The 24,244-nt window shown below is 43.3% G+C and overlaps 1 protein-coding gene across 3 annotated transcripts in view; it reads right to left on the reverse strand.

The window, feature by feature from the left end:
* Positions 1 to 24,244, reverse strand: part of Epb41l4a (erythrocyte membrane protein band 4.1 like 4A) — a 207,609-nt gene that overhangs the window by 106,308 nt on the left and 77,057 nt on the right. For all 3 annotated transcript variants that reach the window (XM_059246173.1, XM_059246171.1, XM_059246172.1), the window contains exon 3: positions 11,840 to 11,944. In XM_059246173.1, coding sequence (XP_059102156.1) covers positions 11,840 to 11,944 — 105 coding nt within the window. The remainder of the gene's footprint in view (positions 1 to 11,839; positions 11,945 to 24,244) is intronic.

Here is a 24,244-nt window from a genome sequence, read left to right on the forward strand (position 1 = left end):
CGTCTTACACAAGAGTATCATTGGAAGCCTGAGGTCTTGGAGGCTGTTACCAGAGCAAGGGGGAGAAAGCAAAGAGAAAGCCCTGGGAAGCAGGAAGAAAGGAACCTAATTATACATAGTCAGAGGCTTAGCAATACTGTTGCCTCTGGCAACACACACACAAAAAATTTTTAAGTATCTAATGAACTGTATGATCCAGATAGGGAGATTTCCAAGCCGGCTGGAGCAAGTGCCAATGGCTTCACTTTGCTGCCTACAGTGAAATTCAAGGAGAGAGAGATAAGAAGAAAAAAAAAAGTTGAAGGATAAAGGAAAGGCAGGCCTCACAGTTCAGAAATAAAAACTTTCTCATTCCCCATCTTATCAGAAGGCAGCCAGTGCTACAACTAAGAAATGCCTTCCAGGCAAAGGCTGAATCCAGAAGCCGTCAGGAAAACAAGATGTAACTGTAAAATTCTTTATTAAGTCCTCAAGAAGATTTCATGAGGCTTCACGGATCCTTACAAAATGACAAAAGTTTCCTTGAAGAATCCGGAGGGCGTTGTTCCTCAACAGCCTTCCAGGGAATTCAATGATTGGAACTTACTGCTGATATCAAAGCAATTTGTTCCTGTGCCTTTGTCTAGGAAAGTTGATTAAAAATCAATTTGTAGGAAATCTGCAAAGACACTTCTCGGTTTGTTTTACAATTATGCCAACTGAATGTGGTAGCACAAGCCTGTAATTCCAGCCAGCACCTGGGGAGACAGAGAAAGGAGGAAACCAAGTTCAAGGCCCACCTAGACTTCACAGGGATAGTCTTCACTAGACCCCTGTCCCCAAGGATGAGCAGAGAAGCAAAGGAAGAGAGGGTCTGCACGTCTGGTCTCCCTCAGGCAAACAGGAGACTACAAACATGTACTACTTGTTTACAGGACAGAAGGGAAATCCAGAGAACAGACCCACAGCCGAGACAGCTGGGCCAACCAATCCCAGGAACAACTCCCAGGGCCGTAAGACCAAGAAAGAGTTACATGTGCCCAGCTCGACTTCAAAATCCAAAATGCTGTACAGAACCCTGTAAATGTATACAAAGATTGTCTCTGAATTTTAAAAACAAAATGTAAAGAAGATTATAAATTAAAGACTGTGTGGGCTATTGACTGCCTGTTTCTCTTTTCGACTTTTTTTGTGGTTTTCTTTATTCTCCCCACCCCCCCACCTTTTTAAATAGAAGTGTTCAAGCCATGCTTGGTGGATCACATCTGTAACCCCAGGACTTGAGAGGCTGAGGCAGGATTACCATGAGTTTGTAGTCAGCCCAGGCTACAGAGTAAGACTTTATCTTTAGTAATAAAAATTATTATTATTATTTTAAATAAAATAAGTAAATGGTAATTGTGAAGGTTTGAATAATAAGTAAATGTGTGGTCTTGGACATCTGACTACTCGGTCCCCAGTTGGTGGCACTGTTTGGGTAGGTTTGGGAAGTGTGGCCTTGATGGGGGAGCCCCGGGAGCGGGGTCTGTTAGGAGGACTCCTCTAACACAGTATGTTCCAGGGGTGGGCTTTGGGAGTTTTAAGCCATTCTAATTTGTTCCCTGTTTTGTGCTTGGGTTTCCAGATGTGACCCACCAGCCTGCTGCTCCAGCTGCTGTGGCAGCAATCGCGGCCACATCAGCCTCTTATCCCTGTGGACCCACAAGCCGAATAGACCCCGTCTTCTATGAGCCGCCATGCTGTCTTATTACAGCCACGGAACTAGAACTAAGATGTGCCACAACAATACACCACGCCATCACACTGTTGACCTAAGGCAAGGATTCACTTCTCTTCCTCATCCTCTAAAGACCGATCCAGATGGAGCTCCCGCACTGCCACTGGGCCTGCCACTTAACGCTATCCTATTTCCTTACATACTCAGGAGGAAAACCTGAAGAAAATCGCCCAAAGTCTGACCTGATGAGACTCTGAACTTCAAGTCAGAGTCTTATATCATAATATATGAGAATCTGGAGAAGCCATGGGAGCAATACATAGATTTTTTTACATTTAGGGGAAAATACAATTTTTGAATAAAGAATGAAATCTGATGTTTAAAAACATGTCTTTAAGAGCTGGAGAGATGGCTCAGAGGTTAAGACACTGGTTTTGAAGAGGACTGGGGTCAGTTCCTGGCACTCACATGGAGGCTCACAGGCACCTCTAACTCCTGCTTCAGGGAATCCAATGCCCTCATCTGTTCTCCAAGGGCACCAAGCACACACACATGCAGGCCAAACACTCAGACACATAAAATAAATCTTAAAAAAAAAAAGTCTTTAAAATGAATTAACATTATCATCAAGAGCTGTCTGGTTTCCTCTAATTTTTAAAACGGGGGCTGGCCTTCTCTTCAAATGAACAGAATACGGCCACAGTCATAAACAACAATGCAATTGTCATCACTCTTTCCCCTCTGTTCTGGAGGCTGGGCCCTGAACCCTGGGTGCTGTGTTATGAGGAAGCCAGGTAACACTGTGGGAAAGCAAGCGCCTTTCAAACCGCCGAGATTTAACAAGCATCGGTATTTAAGATGGGGTTTGTCTCAACTCTGTCCTAGCACCTCAAAGTTGATGCAGTTCAGTGAACCAAGTAACTGGCCACAAAGGAACCAGATCAAGCCTGGGGTGGGCTGAGGAGTAATCCTGGCCTTGGGGCCCCTGCTCAGAACGACACTCCCTCGTTGTGTCTAATGAGAGCCCCGAACTGCATGGTTATCCCAGGCCCATGGCAGGCCTCACTTTGTTCCCTCACAGTTAGACTCTCTCTGTAATTCCAGCCTCATGGCCTAGTGTGGCTGGACTTGGAAGTCTAAAGGACATCTGAATTTAGTATTCCGAAAACAAAACTACTAACTCCCTCCTCCCCCAAACCGGCCTGTCCATCAGACTGTATCCTCTCCTCCCTCATTTCACACACCCACAGCCTGCCCAATACACAGCCTACACAGGCTGCTGGGCATGCACATGCACATGACATGACCACTTCAACATCACCCCTTCACTTCTTACCACTACTTAGCATCAGTGGCCTTTCAGTTCTGGGACACCCGTTTGTCCCTTCCTAGGGCCCATGTACGGCTGGTTCTCTGTCTGCCACAGCCCTCCCGTGCTTATCATTCAACTCAGTTTGAATTGCAGATGACTCTTCTGAGCAGCCAGCAGAAGACTCCCAGCCACTGTGAGGTGTCAACTTGGGAGCACTCAGCACCACCCACCACTTGAACATCGACCACCTCTCCTGGAAATAAACTCCTTGGAACCAGGGACTGTGTCCCTTCTGAGACACAGTAGCTGCCCAGGAAATATTTGCTGTTGACTGAACAGAGGTGAGAAACGGTAAGCACAGTCCCGGGCCAGAAACTTCCTAAGTAAATATCCCCGAGAGAATATCCCGACCCCCAAAAGAAACCTGAGCAGTATCTTGCAAGGAAAAACAACAACAAACAAACAACAAAAAAAAACTAAACTGTAAATCATTATCTCTAATTCACCAGGCAAATCTCAAACTTTGCAGTCCATAACAACAGGAAAGTGTGTATTACTCTCAGCTATCCGAGCAAGCAGGTGCCCAACCTTAAACAATTCCCTCAGAACTTTTGTCTGAAATAAATTCTATAGTGAATACATGAGTCGGCACTTAATGCCTGAAAATTAAAGCTGAAATAACATGGGAAATATCGCATAAAGCACGCAACAGTGGGCTCTGGTTGTCATACCCCAATCTGCCAAGGTCAGAACGTTCACAGAGGACATGGAGAACAGAATCCTCTTATGATTCAGAACAAAGTTAAGTCAAAGTTAATTTGTCAGATTTATGTCATAATTCTACATTTGAAAAAAAAGTCTCTCATGATAATCAAATGTGTAGGCCAAGTGTGGTGGTGTACATATTTAGGCAGACATATCAAGTTAGAGGTCAGACTGGGCTAAACAGAAAGACTCCATATCATTAAAAAAGGAAAGAAAGAAGGGAGGGAGGGAAAGAGGGTCTAGAATGATTAAATCTTAAATGACTACTTCGACATTAGCTGTCAATCAAACATCCCAAATTCTATCTTTATAGGTCACACTGATTTAACTAGGGAGAAGGCAGTCTAACTTAATAAAATGTTCATTGAAACAAAACTGGCAATATCCCTTTTATATAACTAATAAAGTATAAATTAAAGAAATTTCTCAGGTGTCTGTTGCATTGGTAGAAGAATGTTTACCATACTTCCATTCCATGTTTATTTATCATACACACACACACACACACACACACACACACACACACACACTTGAATGTTTCTGTACTTACTAATGTTTCAATTAGTTCTGACAGCTTTTCTTTGAACCTTTATCACTTTCAACTGTTTACTCTAGTGTGGGTTTAAAAAAATTGAAAGCACTGAGTATCATTAATAAAGAACTTTCAAGAATTCAGTCCCTCCTTATCTCTAAACCTGGAAAACAACACAGGATAGGCACAGGATAATCATACATGCCCTACAGAAGACACATTGGCACCTACTGTGATCAACCATCTGAGAAAGGACAGCAAACAAAATAAACCAAGAACCAGGAAAAGAATGCAAGCCACGTCACAGAACAGACTCTAGACCAAGCCACATCACAGAACAGACTCTAGACCAAGCCACATCACAGAACAGACTCTAGACCAAGCATATCACAGAACAGCCTCTAGACCAAGCCACATCACAGAACAGACTCTAGACCAAGCCATGTCACAGAACAGACTCTAGACCAAGCATGTCACAGAACAGACTCTAGACCAAGCATGTCACAGAACAGGCTCTAGACCAAGCATGTCACAGAACAGACTCTAGACTAAGCCATGTCACAGAACAGACTCTAGATCAAGCATGTCACAGAACAGACTCTAGACCAAGTCACATCACAGAACAGACTCTAGACCAAGCCATGTCACAGAACAGACTCTAGACCAAGCATGTCACAGAACAGACTCTAGACCAAGCATGTCACAGAACAGGCTCTAGACCAAGCATGTCACAGAACAGACTCTAGACTAAGCCATGTCACAGAACAGACTCTAGATCAAGCATGTCACAGAACAGACTCTAGACCAAGTCACATCACAGAACAGACTCTAGACCAAGCCATGTCACAGAACAGACTCTAGACCAAGCATGTCACAGAACAGCCTCTAGACCAAGCTATGTCACAGAACAGACTCTAAACCAAGCTACGTCACAGAACAGACTCTAGACCAAGCATGTCACAGAACAGACTCTAGACCAAGCCATGTCACAGAACAGACTCTAGACTAAGCATGTCATAGAACAGACTCTAGACCAAGCACGTCACAGAACAGACTCTAGGCCAAGCCACGTCACAGAACAGGTTCTAGACCAAACAAAGCCTTTCACACACATTTACAAAGTCCTGTCAACTCCAACACAGATGTGCTGTGGGATGGTCTGTATGGCAAATGTGTTGCTGATTAGTCAATAAATAAAACACTGATTGGCCGTTGGCTAGGCAGGAAGTATAGGCGGGACAAGGAGGAGAATAAAGCTGGGAAGTGGAAGGCTGAGTCAGAGAGACACTGCCAGCCGCCACGATGACAAACAGCATGTGAAGATGCCGGTAAGCCACGAGCCATGTGGCAAGGTATAGATTTATAGAAATGGATTAATTTAAGCTGTAAGAGCAGTTAGCAAGAAGCCTGCCATGGCCATACAGTTTGTAAGCAATATAAGTCTCTGTGTTTACTTGGTCGGGTTTGAGCGGCTGTGGGACTGGCAGGTGAGAGAGATTTGTCCTGACTGTGGGCCAGGCAGGAAAACTCTAGCTACACAGATGACGAAGAAACTCAAGATCAATCAGACCACCTCTGCTTGTCCCAGGAGCTGCAGGGAAGAATACATGAAGCCCACCAGGCAGCTCCGAGGGCGCCACTCAGCAGCTCCACCATAGCATCTCCAGGGTTCTTTCACATATCAGCTCCTGAACTCCTATGATGTACTGTAAGACTTCTCGGGGAGAAAAAGGAACAGAACTATCAGGACTTGGTGACAGGTTAGCTATGAAGGAAAGGTGGTGAGGGGAGGGGAATGGATCCCCAAACTCTCAGGAATGCATATATGACAACTTCTCAGGGCTAGAGAGATGATTGAACAGTTGAGAGCACATACTGCTCTTGTAGAGGACCTGAGTTCAGTTTGTAGCTCCCATGTCCACAGTTCAGAGCCATAACATCCATGGGTACTCACACTCACATGCACCTACCCACACGTAGATATGCAGAGACACATAACTAAAAATAAATGTAATTAAATAAATGTAAAATAAATCTTTAATAATCAATATTGTGCTACTTTAATTATATGGTAAAAATTACACTTGAGTTCAACAATTAGAGTTTTTTTAATTCTCAGGAAATTAGCTTTAATTTTTCAATTTACATATATAGTATTTTCAGGGATAAATATATTTTATTAATAAAATGTAAGAGGGCCCACCATGGTAGCACATGACAGTAATCTCAGAACTGAGGAGGTAGAGACAGGAGGATCAGGCATTCAAGGACAGCCTCAGCTATATTAAATTGGGCTAGCCTGGCCTATTTCAATAAAGAAACCTATAAATATAGATAAGAAAAATTTTTGGAGAAAGTGGGAGATAATACAAGTTTAAGGGCAGAGTAATAGAGAAATATTAGTAATAGAGAAAAATTCTGGCTTATAGTAAATAACATATCTTTGTATTGTTTTTAAAGGGAGAAGAAAAAGTACAATACAATTATTAAATATAAATTCACTGATCCCATTAAGAGTGATGTGATAGATTTAACAATGTCAATATTTATGGTAAACCAAGACCTGCATCTACCAAAGTTATGATAAAATCTTATCTTCAACTTAAAATTATACACAGCTAAGTGTTTTTTTTAAGTAGTTGAAAAATCATTGCCCTCAGAATCATGAAAGAACAAAGATCTCAGGGAGAGCATGAGGGATGTTCAGTTTTGAAGGTCCGTGTGGTGCCTGGAGGCCATCCAGGCAATGAATAAGAAGGGCTAACACATGAGCTCAACACACAATTTAGTCACCAGCCGTGGCATTCATAAAGATGCACCCCGTGTTCATTACCACCCTATGAAGCTGGTACTGCCACCACACCACTATATACATGGAGACAGCAAAGCAGACGTTAGGGAGAGTCACCAATACCACACAGCTCTCCTGGAGAACAGAGTGTAATTTAAAGCCAGACAGCCTCACCTTCAATAGTCTTTGCACATGATAGCATCTCTCGAGATACCTGGGCTGGAGACACTAATTAGGGGAAGGGATCATCTGTCTTTAGACAATAATGTATCTATGGAGCAGATCACACTGCCTAGGGAGAACACGTATTTATCCTCGGGAAAATGAGAACTTTAGCATTACACAGCCCTGTGAGGATGTTCCTGTCATCCTCTTAAAGAGAAACTTAGTCTTCCTGCGGCTTTCTTTCCCAGACACCCCTCATCTGCAGTCGTCACTCTCCCCTGGCCACTACACTGTTTATATGCTGCTTCTCACAAAGTCAGAGGGGTCCCTGAATAGATTTCCCTACTTCATCCTTGCCCTCTGGTCCCCTACCAGTACCAAAAGATGCCCCAGACAGGAAAGTCCGTGTGTAGTAAGTGTGACAATCTTCTTTCTTTTCCAATGTTATCAGTCATTATAGGTATTTTCCAAAATAGACAGCAGGTGAAATCTCACATACATTGCATCATCTGGATGTAAAGTGGAGCGTCATTACTCATGGCAGAGTGCAGAGAGGAGCCTGCCTAGTCATGCTCAGTGGACAAGATCATGTTCAACACTGGAATATCTGGAGGTAGCACTACATGGATGAGCCTCCGCAGCATTAGGACATGGGAAATCAAGGCTAAAATCCTGATGAGTGGTAACAGTTGGGGCTGAGGATATAGTTCAGTGGTAGAGTGCTTGCCTGTCACATATAAGGCCCACATATAAAACACAGAACCAAAAAACCAAACAAGAAAGACAAACTCAATGTTTCACGGCTCAGGAAGAGTGACCATAAGGAATAATCAGCAGAAAGTCTGAGAGGAGAAAAACAAGAAATCTGTGCTGTCTGTCCTTACAACAAAATAAGATTTCGAGAAAGAATGAGTCACTGTTGTCAATGCCGCAGAAAGCTGAGGTTCTTTGTAAGGCCAAGGACATCTCTGGCAGCTTCAGAGCAAAAGATGTTTAAAAAACAAATTAACTATGAGAAGTTAAGGAACACACGAGATCTCAGAAGCTGCTTCTAAATTAGAGACGCTTGGGCATAACCCAGCACCACCGGGAAAGGAAGAAGAGCTGCCACAGGAGAGGGGAGAGGCGAGAGAATTCGGGACAGAGGCACCGAGACTCTCCCCTGTGGCAGGAGAGGAAAAGATGGAGTTTGGGAATGGAGTGACCCAGGAAGGTATTTCCACCTGTCTTTATTGTTTGAGTGAAGCCAAGGATCGGTTCACTGAAAGAAGAGGAAACCCGTGTGTCAGTCACTGTGAGCTGCACGCCTCATCTTTCCCTTCCTTAACTTCCGGAAGTCACAGGACAGCAGGTCTAGAAGCATGATTCTCAGAGCCAGTTCCGATTCTGTGAGAAAAGTCTCAAGAATCTGTGACCTCTGCCTCTAAAGGAGTCATTAGGAAAGGAGCCTCAGGCTGTAACGCTGAGACACAACACGGTTAAAACCGCCACCGTGAGAGCCAGGGGTGGTGTGGGGTGTCACATTCATCCTGGCTAACACTTCAATGTCATCATAGGCATCTTCAAATTTTCCAGGGATATGTAAGAATCTAGACCTTATTTTGTCTCTTTCCTTCAGACGGTGCCCTTCTTCCTACTTTATAAAAGACAATGACCACTGCTTTCTCTCAGCCTCGTCTCCACAGGAAAGGCCAATCATATGCTCAATGCCTCCTAATCTACAGAGATCGTTCATGAAAATCTGCTTTGGTCCCATGACACTCTAGAGAGTTCAGGGCAAAGGCACTTAATTTTTCAATTCCCGAGCAGGCTCCCACTATGGTTTGGACATAATTAACTACCAGCCAAGTCCTCGGTGTGGCAATATTTGGAGGTGACACAGAACCTTTAATAGTGGTGAATAGTTAGATTAATGAAGGAGTTGCCCCCTGGGGGGACGTGGTGTAGTTCTCCTGGGACCTTGGTTAGCTCTTTAGAGAAAGTCATTATAAATGAGCAATCGTGGTTTCTCCTTGTCTCTCTCACTTCTCCCGCCATGAGATCTCTTCTTCTCATAGATGCAGCCCTGTTATTTTATGCCATCCTCCATGAGGCCCTCACCAGATGAACAAACGCCAACATCATGCCTTCGAACTTGCAAACTTTTCTTGACTCATTCATAACCCAGCTTCTGGTGTTTCATTATGGTAAAATGAAACAGACTAATACAGATATTAAGAGTTAAATGAACTGGGCATGGTGGCGCACACCTTTAGTCCCAGCACTTAGGGAGGCAGAGGCAGGTGAATCTCTGAGAGAGTTAAATGAATTAAGAGACTTCACCATTTATTAGGAAGAGACATGGGATTGAAAGATAATCTGTGACTCCCATAGCAGCTGTCCATTTTCCCACATCATACTCCACTTATAACAGTCTCTGAAACCCTAAGAGGTGGCCTGGTTCCTTCCATCCTCTGGTTATTTTCAAATTCTTAATATTTAAAGTGAAGAAGGCTGTGCTACAATTCTAACACTGTGCCTATTACCCACAGATCTCACTATCCCTCTCCCACAGCAAGAACCCCACGCGCTTCTGAAGCGGCAACATTGCTCACACACACCAGGGACACACATGCAGCTATAATCACAAAGGAGCCCTGCTCATCTGCCATAGAAGGGATAAGATAGCACTACCCAGGGAGCTTAGCAGTGTTGCAGGCTTCTGCCTGAGGTGAAAAATGGACACTAGAAAGTCTTGCATGTCTACTGAGCAAGCAAGAATGAAATTCTCCTCCCTATATCCATGAGAACTGATTTCCTGCTGCTGTGACAAATTGCTATAGACTTGATGACTTAAAACAAGAGAAATGTATTATCTTCTAATTCTGGAGGCTATAAATCCAAAATGAATTTGACTAGGATAAAATAAAAATGCAGGCAGGCTGAATGCCTCCTGGAGGCACTCTAGGGGAGCAGCCACTTCCTCCCATCCTCCTCAGCCTCTGGAGGCCACCTGCATTCTCTGGCTCGAGGACCTCTTCTCGTAATGCACCACTCCAACCTCTGTTTCCATCGTTACCACTCCTCCTTGACTGTCCAGCCTTCCTCTCTCACATATGAGGACACCTGTAATTGAATCACCATCAAAGAAGATAAGGTCTATGGAATTTTAGCAAGGCAGCCAATCTTTCTGGGCAAGGTCTGGCATCAATCAGGAAACTGCATTTGTCTTTGTTAAAAAAAAATATTACCAATAAAATATGAATGCAATTTGAAGGACCTTCCAAAGCCTCCAGTTTACTCATTCTGCACAGATTTACAGTTGTACTCTAGCGGCCTCTGGTCTATATGGAACAGAATTCAGTGAATCTCTGAACATGCCTGTACCCTTTGAAAATGTGCATTAATACCCACTTGCCTTGTAGAATGTAGTTCTCTCTGTGAAGATCTAACCAACATCCCAATGTTTACCCCTAAATTTTATGAAATTCTTCTATGAAATAGAATAGACTGTGAAACTAGCCAAAACAAACAAACAAAACAAACCCAAAAAGTCATCATGTTCCACCAGCAACAGCACCTCACTTTCCTGCTTCTTCTCACCCTAAGGAATTTCTAGGGCCATCTTCTGTAACAACTTCACCGCCAAATGACCACGGAGGGCCAGCAGACCCAAAAGGAAAGGAAAAAACCTTCATTTCAACACAGCTGCGCAGGCTAAGAAAGAAATGGCCAGTCGGGGTACTTCCAAGATAAGCCTCCGAGCATTTTGCATAAGATTTTTAGCTGAGGTTAAAATCTTTCTCAGACTAAATCAACAAATATCCTCTATGCTTCAAAGTCACTTCCAGAGTCTTCCCAGTGTGGCAAGTGTCACAGAGACTCTACCCTCCAAGCAGACAGGACAGTATCGGGGCTAACCTGTGGACAGCTGACATCAAAAGGAAAAGGCAGACTGTCTCTCTTGCCCTCACTCCACCAGGCTGAAGAATGGAAACCACCTCATTTTCTTCTATTACAGCCCAAGCCACTCTTAAAACTTGATAGGAGACATGCGCATTCTCTTCACACATTTCCTTTCTTAAAAGGCAATAATGTCTGTCCCTTCCGGAGACCCTTTCCTCCCAACACAGTGAGACAGGGAACAACAGCACACATCGAGAGCCCTCCTACAAGACGGCGGCGGCAAAGGTGAAGCCACATCAGCCATCTGCAAAAAGGCTGTCGTGTAAAGGAGGATGAGCCAGCAACCCTGCAGACTTTGTGAAAAGAAAGAAGTACATGGAAATTATCCTGGGAAAACAAGAGTGAAGCTTCCAAAGTCGTTTTTCAGTTCCAAAGAACCGAACCACCTAGAATCACACCCAGAAAGGCGAGCGAGCGAGCAAGAGACAGAGAGGGAGAGGGAGAGAGAGAGAGAGAGAGAGAGAGAGAGAGAGAGAGAGAGAGAGAAAGAGAGAGAGAGAGAGAGACAAAGACAGAGACACAGAGAGAGGGGGAGAGAGAGAGAGAGAGAGAGAGAGAGAGAGAGAGAGAGAGAGAGAGAGAGAGAGAGAGATTTATAACAAGACAATGTTAACATGAAGTTGTTATACTCACTGTCTGATGGCTTCTGTCACAGTATCGCAGCCCAAAATAATCTATCTCCACAAGGTTTATGTGACGGAAAACATGGTCAAGGACAACGGAACCTTTTGTTGACTTCTGCAAAAATAATCCACAGATTGCTTTTTAACAAGGTGTCGTGTCTTTCTCCAGGGGACACAATCATGTTCTCCTCTATTACGAGCTGTCCTCAAGGGAGCGTTTGTATTAGACCACGCTACTTGCTCTAGGTTTTGCCTCAGTTACAAAGACAGATGTGCTATAAATTACAGTACATTAAAGAAATGGTCTTTGAAAAATCCCCTTAAACTTTAGGAGCATTAAGTTAATATAAGACCCTTCTCTTATGGGATTACAAGTTTTCTCCAGGATGAAATGCTTCTTTACTTTTAATTTTATGTGTATAGGTGTTTTTTTCTGAATGTTTGTTTGTGCATTATGTGTGTGCCAGTGCCCACAGAAGCCAAAAATAGGGCATCAGAGCTCCTATAACTGGAATTATAGACAATTATAAGTTACCACGTGAGTTCTGGGAATTGAACTTGGGTCCTCCGGAGGACTAGCCAATACGCTTAACCACTGCGCCATCTGTCCAGCCCCAAAATGTGTCTTTAAATAAAGATAACCCTCTATATAAATAACATTTAATAAATTCATTAAACATCATGATAGCTAAAATTCCCATAATACTTTCATTTGAGAAGAGATTTCCCATATACACGAGTATTCTTGTTTTAATTTCTTTTATTTAAAAATTGTTTTTCATTTTACATACCAACCCTTGTTTCCCCTCCCTCCCCTTTCCCTGCTCCCCTCACCTCCCCCATTCCACTCCCCTCCCCTCCTCACAGGAGTAAGGCCTCCCCTGGGTAGTCAACACAAGCTGGCATACAAAGTTGGGGCCAGACCAAGCCCCTACCCCCTGCATCATGGCTGAGATACACCAGTACTCTTAAAAGTATCTAGAATAGAAAATTCATAAACTTAAAATAATAGCCAAAGCTTTTATTTTTTTCAACCCTCAAAGGCTAAATCCATAGATTAAAGCTGCTAACTACATGTTGCAAACCCTCATGAGGACATTTTACGCAATCTCTTACACATGAGCACAGCCAGAAAACATTCATCTGGGTTGCATTTTAAGTGCTGACACCTATAGAAATACTCTACCCCGTCTTCTCCCCCTCCCAAAACACATGCACAGTATAAGTCAGGCCCTTACATAATGATCTGCAAATACAAGAAGCATGTAGGCAGCAAGCAGCATGCCACATTGGCCTTGACAATGATCTGTCAGGACAGCACAGGCGCACGGGGGTCAGATCTTTCTTCTTCGGCCTCATCCTGGGCAGGAATAATTGGGCAGTGAAAGAAATCCCCAGTTCACTCACTGTTTCCTAGGGCTTTTGTTCATCTGCAGCTTCTCCTGGACAATTACCACCAGCTGTGTAATTATATCAGGTAAACTATATATACCACGGGGCTTTTAGAAAATAGATTATGATAAGAGTAATAAAATTACACACTTGGAAAAGATAGTCCTTCTTACAAACCCTCAAATCTCTAAATTACATTAGTTTAACTGAATTATTGCCCCCCTACCCCCAGGCTTCAAGGTCCACTAAACTGTCTACTTAAAGTCAAAAGCCCTTCCATGATGGACTTCACATTGCTGGGCCGCTTATGCCTAATAACAATGGCCCATCCAGGAAAAGGTTCTTGGTGCTCGTGTCTCTATGTATTTCTCTGCAACCAACATCTGGAAATGAAATCACTCAATGGAAGAATATCATACTTAAAACTAGAGTGGGTACTGCCAAGAAGACCATTATAATTATATTAATATGTAATTAATTCATTCAGTGAAAATGCATGCTCCCTCATCCTTGCCAAAACTTGGGTGGAGATGCGAGGTACATGGCAAAGAGGAACCGTTTTTATTTATAGTTCCTCGACTATATTAAAAGCTAGTCCTCCTTCATGTACTCACCAGCCAACTACATTCACCAGCACAGGGGCTAGCTAGTCCTTAACTCGGTTATGAGCTGACCCTCTGAGGCTCTAAATACATACACAACTTTATCTAGTGAATTAACTCCTCACTCCATCTGGAAATTATTTTTTGTGCTTGGAATAAGGCCTAATTTTGTTTCCAAATGGATAAAAACTGTACCATGGTTTACTCAAAATCCATGATTTCTTTTAGGATTTGAAGTACCTTCACCTAAGGTCACAATTCTCTCCCAGAAAGTGTCAAGAAACAATACTTCTAATTTTAATGAATTTAATATACTTTTCTTTCTACCCAAAATATTTTTTTTCAAAATTGTCTTTGACAGTTCTTAGATATTTTTCTCTATGAGAAATTTAGAAGCACCTTGCAAACTTAACTTTAAAAATTTTAGCGGGCTGGACATGATGGAATACGCCTTTATTCCCATCACTTAGTAGATAGAGACAGGTGGATCTCTGTGAGTTCAAGGCCAGCCTAGTCGACAAAGCAAGTTCCAGGCCAGCCAGGGCTACATAAGAGACCATGCCTCAAATCCCAAATAAATTAATCATGTTAGGAATTTGGGATTAAATTGACAGACTAGAGGACTAGATAGTGGAGGTGACAGAGTATTTACTAGGTAAAACCAATGTGGTTTTCTTTCACATGCTTTGTGCTGGCTAGTTTTATGTCAACTTGACACAAGCTAGCGTCATCTGAGAAGAGGGAACCTCAATTGAGAAAACGCTTCCATAAGATCTGGCTTTAGGCATGCCTATAACACATTTTCTTAAGTAGTGATTGATGAGGAAGGGGCCAGCCCATTGTTGGTAGGGCCATCCCTGAGCTGGGTTCTGTTAAAAAAAAAAAAAAAAAAAAAAGCAGGCTGAGCAAGCCATGTGGAGCAAGCCAGCCAGTAAGCAACACAGCCACACTCCTGCTTCCAGACCTTGTGGAGCCAGCCAGTAAGCAACACAGCCACACTCCTGCTTCCAGGTTCCTGCCCCGTTTGAGCTCCTGTCCTGACTTCCTTAACGATGGACTACCATGTGGAAACATAAGGCAAATAAACTCATTCGTTCCCAGCTCATTTTTGGTCATAGTGTTTCTCATAACAACAGTGATATGAACTAGGACATGCTTGTACACATAATCTTATAAAATTTTACCTATGTTTTGTGGCAGGCAAAACTATAGAAATTCTCTTCCCAAGAAAAGATGTCCTGTCATCACCTCTGGAACCTCTCTACATCATGCCACCCCAGCCACTGTATGTTAGGTGGTTACAGAGACCACGAGACAAAGAAATTACCTACTGGTGAGTTGGTGCACCAGGATGCAAAGCAGTTACTCTCGCAGAAGAGAAAGACCCATGCTTGAGGACCCAAGCGTCCTTGTTACTTGTGTAGGGTAAAAAGTTCAAGCTCACTTCCAAGTTTCAAAAACCCACCAACCCCTGAGCTCAAAAATCCCAGCAGTCCCCCAAGCACAGGACTTGAAATCCCACTAATCCTCAGCCTGGAAATTTCCACCCTTGGAAAACTCCACCTCCAAGAAACCCCATAGAAGCCCGTCTCCTGCTTAGTTCCTGGTTGCTTCTTGTCTGAGCAGAGGCAGCCGCCCTCTTGTGTAAGGTTTGTTGTACGGTGTGACTTTGTGGTAGTCCTTGGCTCCCAACTGCCAGGATACCCTTTCCCCTCAGAGCTGTAGCACCTGCACGGGGGAAGCCTTTCCCGTCAGAGCTGTAACACGACTTGAAAGATGGAGAAGACTGTCTGCGAAGCTGTGTGCTGACCGGATTTCAAATGACCGTAGGACCACCTGGGCATGTCTGGGAGCGTGTGGTCAGAAGGGTTAAATTGAGGAGCAAAGACTCACACGTTCAAGATTTGGGTCTCAAACTGAGTGAAGGGGAGAGGGTGAGCTGAGCATGAGCAGTCTGTCTGTTTCTCTCTCTCTCTCTCTCTCTCTCTCTCTCTCTCTCTCTCTCTCTTTCTCTCTCTCTGTCTCTCCTTCCCAACTGTCTTCACTTATTTTCTATTTCTGTGATTAAACACGGACCGAAAGGAGAGGTAAGGCTCTAACAGGCTGGACTATGGCCAGTACATGGGTACCATGGTTGGTGATGCTGGACTCTGACCAGTACACGGGTTCCGTGGTTGGTGATGCTGGACTCTGACCAGTACATGGGTACCATGGTTGGTGATGCTGGACTCTGACCAGTACACGGGTACCGTGGTTGGTGATGCTGGACTCTGACCAGTACACAGGTACCGTGGTTGATGATGCTGGACTATGACCAGTACACAGGTACTGTGGTTGGTGATGCTGAACTCTGACCAGTACATGGGTACCGTGGTTGGTGATGCTGAACTCTGACCAGTACACGGGTACCGTGGTTGGTGATGCTGGACTCTGACCAGTACACAGGTACCGTGGTTGGTGATGCTGGACTCTGACCAGTACACGGGTACCATGGTTGGTGATGCTGGACTCTGACCAGTACACGGGTACCGTGGTTGGTGATGCTGGACTCTGACCAGTACACGGGTACCGTGGTTGGTGATGCTGGACTCTGACCAGTACACGGGTACTGTGGTTGGTGATGCTGGACTCTGACCAGTACACGAGTACCGTGGTTGGTGATGCTGGACTCTGACCAGTACACGGGTACCGTGGTTGGTGATGCTGGACTCTGACCAGTACACGGGTACCGTGGTTGGTGATGCTGGACTCTGACCAGTACACGGGTACCGTGGTTGGTGATGCTGGACTCTGACCAGTACACGGGTACCGTGGTTGGTGATGCTGGACTCTGACCAGTACACGGGTACCGTGGTTGGTGATGCTGGACTCTGACCAGTACACGGGTACCGTGGTTGGTGATGCTGGACTCTGACCAGTACACGGGTACCGTGGTTGGTGATGCTGGACTCTGACCAGTACACGGGTACCGTGGTTGGTGATGCTGGACTCTGACCAGTACATGGGTACTGTGGTTGGTGATGCTGGACTCTGACCAGTACACGGGTACTGTGGTTGGTGATGCTGGACTCTGACCAGTACACGAGTACTGTGGTTGGTGATGCTGGACTCTGACCTCCAGCACCGGGAGGTAGTGAGTGACTATGAACTCAAGCCACCACACATGTAGCAATCTGTTGTGCTGAAACAGAAAACTCGCACAGGCTTATTCTTAGGTCATTTATAGTTCTATTGCTGTTACACTTTCTGATTGGTTATAGTTTGGTTTATGTCCTGAAGAGCAATTTATATGCTGACACTAGTTTTACTTCCAGACATCTTGCTAAACTCTTATTAAACAAATATGTCTATGTTGTCTTTTGAGATCACCACATTTTCTACAAATAAGTAATATGAATTCTGTTCTTAGGAGTGGCAATGCACACCTTTCATCCCAGGCAGAGACAGAGCCAGTCTCTGAAATCAAGAACAGTCTGCTCTATATAGAGAGTTTCAGGCCAGCCACAGCTTCATAGTGAAATCCTGTCTCAAATTTAAAATAAAAGAATTCTTGTTCTTCCTTCACAAAACACCTCTGACTACTCACTTCTCTTTTCTTACTGGGCTGACAAGGACCTCAGTTACTGGCTGCTGTGAGAACACAGAAGGATGCTTTGCATCCTTCTCTTCCTGGTCCATTGGCACTGCTTCCAAAATCTCACTACTAAATATGATGGATGCTACACAGCCTTGAAATACACCCTCTTTCAAGCAGAAGGTGTCTCAATCTGCTTTCTCTGTCTTTTGTTTTGCTTTTTGATTTTTAATCAAGAAGTGATAACTCCATCAAGTTCTCCTTAGAAAGCAGAGATGGTTATTAATGACTTTTGTCTTTTCATCTAGGAGTTGCATGTTCTTAATGAAGACATTCCCATTTTAGTTTTCTGTCCTGGATACATAATATGAACATCCTCCCTATCTGGAGGAGTGTGTGTGTGTGTGTGGTGTGTGTGTGTGTGTGTGTGTGTGTGTGTGTGTGTGTGTGTGTGTGTAGGTTAGAATCAGAACCCCCAGTGACTGAAGCCAAGTCATAGGTGCATGGCCTAGTTTTCAGCCAAGGACTTTGACCTCCAGATCAGTGATGCAGACACAGCAAGGACTTAAGAGTTATTCCGTCAGAGGTGTCCCACAGTAGAGGCATCTAGCTGTGGACCCAGCTACATTCAGAAGGGATGGTGACTGACTCCTAAACCAGGCTTTCCGTTATTCCTGAGGTAGTCAGGAATGGCCAAACGGCACAGCACTTGCCTTCCTGTGCCCTGTGGAAGCAGTGATCCTTGGCCCAAGAGCCAAGATAGTAAAACCCAAGTGAGAGTATAAAAAGTGTCATCATAAACACAACTTAAGCTCGCAATGTTAAGCATTCCCATAGGATCTTTAGAGCTGATTCTGGCCTATGTCACTATGAAAACAATTTATTGGAAAATTACCAAATATCTCGTAGGCTCCATAGACATCACCCTGATGGGAACCCAGGCTTTACCTGGTCCCATACAGCCATAGCAACGAAGCCTGGACTATTTGATCCACCACCGCCTCCTGCCTATGACTCAGGCAATGATCTTCACCTTCTATTGTTTCCTGGTGCTTCTCAAGAATTACAAATAAATAATCTCTGACCAAGTGAAAAATCACATTCTCTTAAAATCCCAAGGGCTACGGAATATGTCTAAACAACTTTCCTGTCATTTCAAAATGTTTACAGCAAGCTGGAGTGTAAGGCTAATCTCCTATCCTTATCTCTCCTTTTCTTATATACAGGCATAGAGAACAGGATGAATAAACAGAGAGGGACAGCCACACCGCTCCTAATATTCTATCCCCAAACAAGCCAACAAGAAGCAATTCATGAACAAAAACGGAAAGAATTACGCAGGAAATACTGGAGACTTTCAAAAAAAAATATGTAAGTCAAGCTTTCTCTGTGAACACTACTTTCATATCCCCACATCCACTAGAAATGTTAGGCACTCTTTCATACGTATAATCTACTTATAGAGCATAAAATGGCCTAACATGCTTAGTCATGAAGAGCGTCTGCAAAAGCAGACCGAGAAAACCGCCTCGGAGCTTGATGTGGTGGCTCGCGCCCGCAATCACAGCCCTCAGGAGGCTTACACAGGCAGATTGCCGCGAGTCTGAGGGCAGCCTGGGGTTCAAACTGAGACCCTGGCCCAAGAAAAGAGAGTTGGGGAGCCACCTCAACATGGAAATTATGAGAATTCCTTGCATATGAGGAAGCCATCAGCTTTTAAAAACTATTATTCCCAAAGGACCAGAATACCGTCTACCAAGCCTCCGGGGACAGCTTTGCATTCACAGAGAATCTGGTTCTGAAAATATTTAGGACTATTTTCCGACTATTTTCTTTCCTTCAGAGAAGGAAAATCCTCTACAGAGGAACCACAAGGAGAGAGAGCATCCAGTGTTAGGCAATGGATGCCATTCTGACCTAAGAAAGGACATGATGACCCTTGACTCAGTCTGCAGAACTCTAGGCAAAAAGGATGTGTCTAACACGCCCTGAGAACACAGCTAAGTCAGCAGCAGAGTCTTGGGTTCCATTCTCCTTTTTCACATGGTCCTAAGAAACCATCTTCCACTAAGGAAATATTAGAACATAGGGGACCAGGACAGCAAGCCTGCCTAGGATCCTCCTCCTCCCTGCTCCCCCACGTCTGTCTCCCTCAGTCTCACATAGCCCAGGCTACCCTTGAACTTGACCTGTTAGCTGAAAATGACTTTAAATCCTGATCCCCCCACAATTCTCTGCATCTCACACACTGCTAGGGGTATAGGCCTGTGCTACCACACCCCAGATGTTTTATGTGTTCTGTGGCTCAAATCTAGGAAACAGGCACTCTACCAACTGAGCTTACACCCCAGTTTCAAATTATTACTCTCTGAAAGATGGAGAAAAGTAAACTAATAGGGACCAGAGGAGAGGAAGACACGGAGTACAAAGAGCTTTCATGAAGGAAGCCCATCAAAACCCTAGAGACATTAAAGATAAGGGGTGACCAAAAAAATCATCTTAAAGTGACCTCTGAAGGAAGACAAGGAGAGACCCAGTTTCATGTATTACCTGTGTAACATATCTTTAAAAACCACAGATACAGCAGTAGAGGAGAGGCTTTACCTTGTTTGGGTCCATGAGGCTACCCTGTTAGGCATCTGGCATCTGCTGCAGTGGATGTTGTAAAGAAATGTGTGGGGACAAGACGGGAACATGGCGGTAAGGTGTAAGCTGTCGCTTTATTCCCATTTACAGTCACTTCAGGATGTCTGCATCTGATTTCTTCTTGAGTCCTTACAGCATCGGGCATACCAATCACAGGCATGAGACTCCACTGCGGAGGCCGAGTTCCCCAAGCCCTCAAGACGAGCAAGCCCTTCAGTCCTAAACCAGATGGCTACTTTCATTTGAAATTTAAGAAAAGTCTGATTCTTTGCTTCTTTCTTAGCAAAGGAAAGGCCTGGCTGTGATTGCAGTTAGCATTGCTGCAGTTTTCCTGTATATTTCTAAGAGAAATCCAGAAGCCGCAGAAGATATAATTACAACCACAGCACTTAGCAACATGCCTAAGGAGTTTTCTAAATAGATAAACAAAATTTTGTCTGTAATAATTGGCCTCCACTAGTGAGATTCTCACAACAGTGTTGAATAGGAATTCAACTATCAGAAAAGGGGTTCTTCCCACTTTAAGGGGTACCCCTTGTACCTGGCCTGATGGTCATGTTCCCTTCTCTGGAGGATGCTTCTGAGATCTCAGCTTAGTTATGACTTTCAACCCACCAAACCTGCGAAGTCTCTTGATTTTGCTTGTCTCTTAATCTTCTTGACCTTTACTAAGTTCATTTGTTACATCTCTTTTCTACTAATTCTACATTTGACCTTTATCCAAAAAGCCAAGAAACAATAAATTTCAGATGGTTTGGAAGCAGGTGCTGGCTATTATATTCCACTTCCTTTGTGAATAATCTAATAATTTATAATCCTGGCAAGATACCTTAAAAGCTCACTGAATGAATACTAGGAGCCAATCAACAACTGAAAAACAAAAATATCATGAAAACATTGGACTCTTTCTCCCCTATCTTATGAAGCTTCCAATTTTCCTGGCCAATCAGATTTAGGACAGTAAACAGGTAATGAGTGGATTCACCATCCTACTACATCAGATGAGCAAAATCAATTCAGTTCACTTTTAATTAAAAACGTCCCCTTTGTTTCAGTGATATATAATTCCAAGGGACTCGATATAGTCTAAATATACAAGAAGAAATCAGTATCTTACGCTTGAAATTCATAAAAATTAGAGGGTCTTGAAATTAAGTTACATACAATATGTAGAGCTGTATAATTTTTTCCATGCAATAAAATACCCGACAAGAAGAATTCTGTTTTCCATCACTAAGAAAATGGAAAAGACTGGGCATAAGACAGTTAAGCAAATAAGGAAAGCATCGTCCCTCTAATAACTGAGAAAAATCTTAAATGTTACAGAACACTCATTTGACTTCACAATGAGAGTGAAGAAGCTGCCTGTGGCATTTCTGGATTGTGAATTATATGTCATAGGACTCGGCAAATAGACACAGACTGTTTCCATTCCAGTGACTTTCTGGAAACAACAGTTTCTAGAGACCCAGATATAGTTTTTGAGAACAACTCCCAATGAGGACAAGCTGATTTGGAAATACCACCAGTGGGCCTTTTAACCAGAACAAAGGATCCTTCAAATGAGTAATAACACCTTTGCAGATTAACGTGACTTTACAAACCAGAAAGGCAGGTTTTGGCCAGCCACACAGAATGATAACTATTGCATTCAATGAGACAGCTTGCTCCTTCGCAAAGGGAAAATGAGCCTTGCAAAGGACTTCACTGCTGTGCTTGTGAAAACCTACTCTCTCTTTGTTTACTATTTTGAACAAAAGAATTTCCATGAAAACATAAATTATACTAAGTATTGTAGCATACGTCCAGTAAGTACAGTAAGCAGGGACTTGGAGAAAGCACTTCTCAGGCATCAATGGGAATCTCTTGTCAGGCAAGCAAGATAAGCAGCTCTTGATGGCTTCTAAGTAAGTGCAAGCCTCACTTTCATTTACCAAGAGAACCCTTTATCGTGGAAAAAAAATATAGGTGTTTTTCAAGCTGCTATTTCTTTCATATACAATTTGTGCATCCTGATTAAAAAAAAAAGTTGGAATGAACTTTTCTCAGTCTTTAAGATTTTAACTCTTTATTGGTATACACCAACCTCAAAACTTAGCAGCATACAACAGCAATCGTTTGCTCATGGTCCAAACTTGGCCAGAGCCCAAGACAGCTGGTGTTTGTTCAGCTGTGTTGAAGAACCCAGTGTGACCTCACTCACACATTGACAAGTCACCTGAAGTGGGTGGGGTGGCCGGGCTGGCTCATCCTCTCCCTTCGCCTTATAAGTCTCTCTCCAGCAAGAGGCCTCACTCTAAGGTAAGTCAGGGCTCAGAGAACACAGACCGAAGCTGGACAGCATCAGTCTTGCTGTGCTGTGTTGATTCAAACAAGTCACAAGGTCAGCCCAGAAGGGAAAAGAGCCAAAATAGATTTCTCCTCTCGACAGGAGCATTGGTATGAACCTAAACTGAGTGGCTGGAGGAAGCAGAGGTTGCCATCTTTGTAGACAATGAACTTGATCTGTTTACTTCCCAAGGTGGTTCTGTGCTTTACAATGTTTTCCCCACCTAACTCATTCTTTCCCGCACATTTCACATTACAATAAAGCAAAGAACAAACCAGAGTACATTATTCTAGCCCTCTATATTTAAGAAAGCATACTAAATGCTTTCATACACTTTCAGCTTCACAAAAGCTATGTGAAATGGGCATTTTATTCCTATTTTACAAGAATTGGGAAGGGGTACCAGCAGCATGGTTACTGCCACAAAGAAAGGAATCAGAGAGGATTTCTACCAAATGTATCTGACTTAAAGCCCCAACTCATTCTGTGACACCGTCTACTCTCAAGGCATGGAGGGCATGAGGGACCTTCCATGGTCTGTGAAATCAACAGTACTCCAGTGTGGGTCACCCCTGCAACCCCAGCACTCGGGAGGCAGAGGCAGGAGAAGCTCAGGGTCAGTTGGGTTACAGAGGAAGGCCCTATCTCAAACAGATAAACAGAACAGCTGTTATTAGTTAGTCATCATTCCACACTCCTTCTTTTAGAAGCATTGATATGGTTCCTGATGTCACCACAGATAACATTAAATGGAAGAGAATCCAGCTATCTACTATTAAGTCAGATAGTAAAGAATCTGTAAAATTACAAAGCGAACATTGTTTTGCTTTGCAAAAAGAACCATGAAATTGTTCATGAAAACAATTTTGTTGACATGAAAGTTTTGTAATTGTGTGTGTCGTGTTGCTGTTACTGTTGTTTTGAAACATAGTCCCACACAGTGTAGGCTGCCCATGACCTTGCCACATAGCAGAGGATGACCCCAAACTCCTGAGTTTCTGCTTCTACCTCCAAGTACTGAGATGACAGGCATATGTCACCATGTCCTGATGCATATGCTACTTAGTGAGATAGTGTTTTTTTTTTAATAATGAAGTTTTTGGCTAGTATATGTGAAATGGCTTTTATTGTGACTTTTTCATACATACAAATCATTGTGTTTTGTTTGTATATGCTCCAATGCCCTCTCCTTCCTCTCCCCCCTTAGTAGACCTCTTCCTCCTCAAAATAGTCCTCTACTCTTCCCATTTGTCTTCATCACACACACACACACATATACACACACACACACATATATGCACATATATATATATACACATGCCACAGACATACATACATACACACACACATATATATGTATATATATATATGTATATATATATACATACATATATATATATATATATATTCCATTACTCCCTCTTGAACTAGTTTAATTTCTCGGTTTTAATTTATAACAGTAGTAAATATACATGGGTGATAATCTATATAAGCAAAAGTCCTCAATAATTTTAAATAGTGTAGAAACTCCAAACTAAGCAGCTTAGGAATCTCTCCATTATACTGAAGACAAAACTATATTCTTGGTGATATATATCTATATATAACACATATATAATATATATGTGTGTATTTTTTTAATAGGAAATGCTCTTTATTCTTTTATTTCTGGAAAGCCTTCTGTCCCAGCCCTTCCTCGTTTTATATATGAGGAAACGGGACCCAAGGGTCCGCTGCACACAGGCCACACACAGGGCAGCTAGCTGACAGTCTAAGCACAGAAGCAATGCAGTGTGATTGCCACTATAACAGCCATTTTCCTCCTGCAGGTCTGCTGGTCACGTGACAGCGGGAGCCTGTAAAATGTCACTA

The sequence above is a fragment of the Peromyscus eremicus genome, chromosome 19 (genome assembly GCF_949786415.1).
Source record: "Peromyscus eremicus chromosome 19, PerEre_H2_v1, whole genome shotgun sequence".
NCBI lineage: Eukaryota > Metazoa > Chordata > Mammalia > Rodentia > Cricetidae > Peromyscus > Peromyscus eremicus.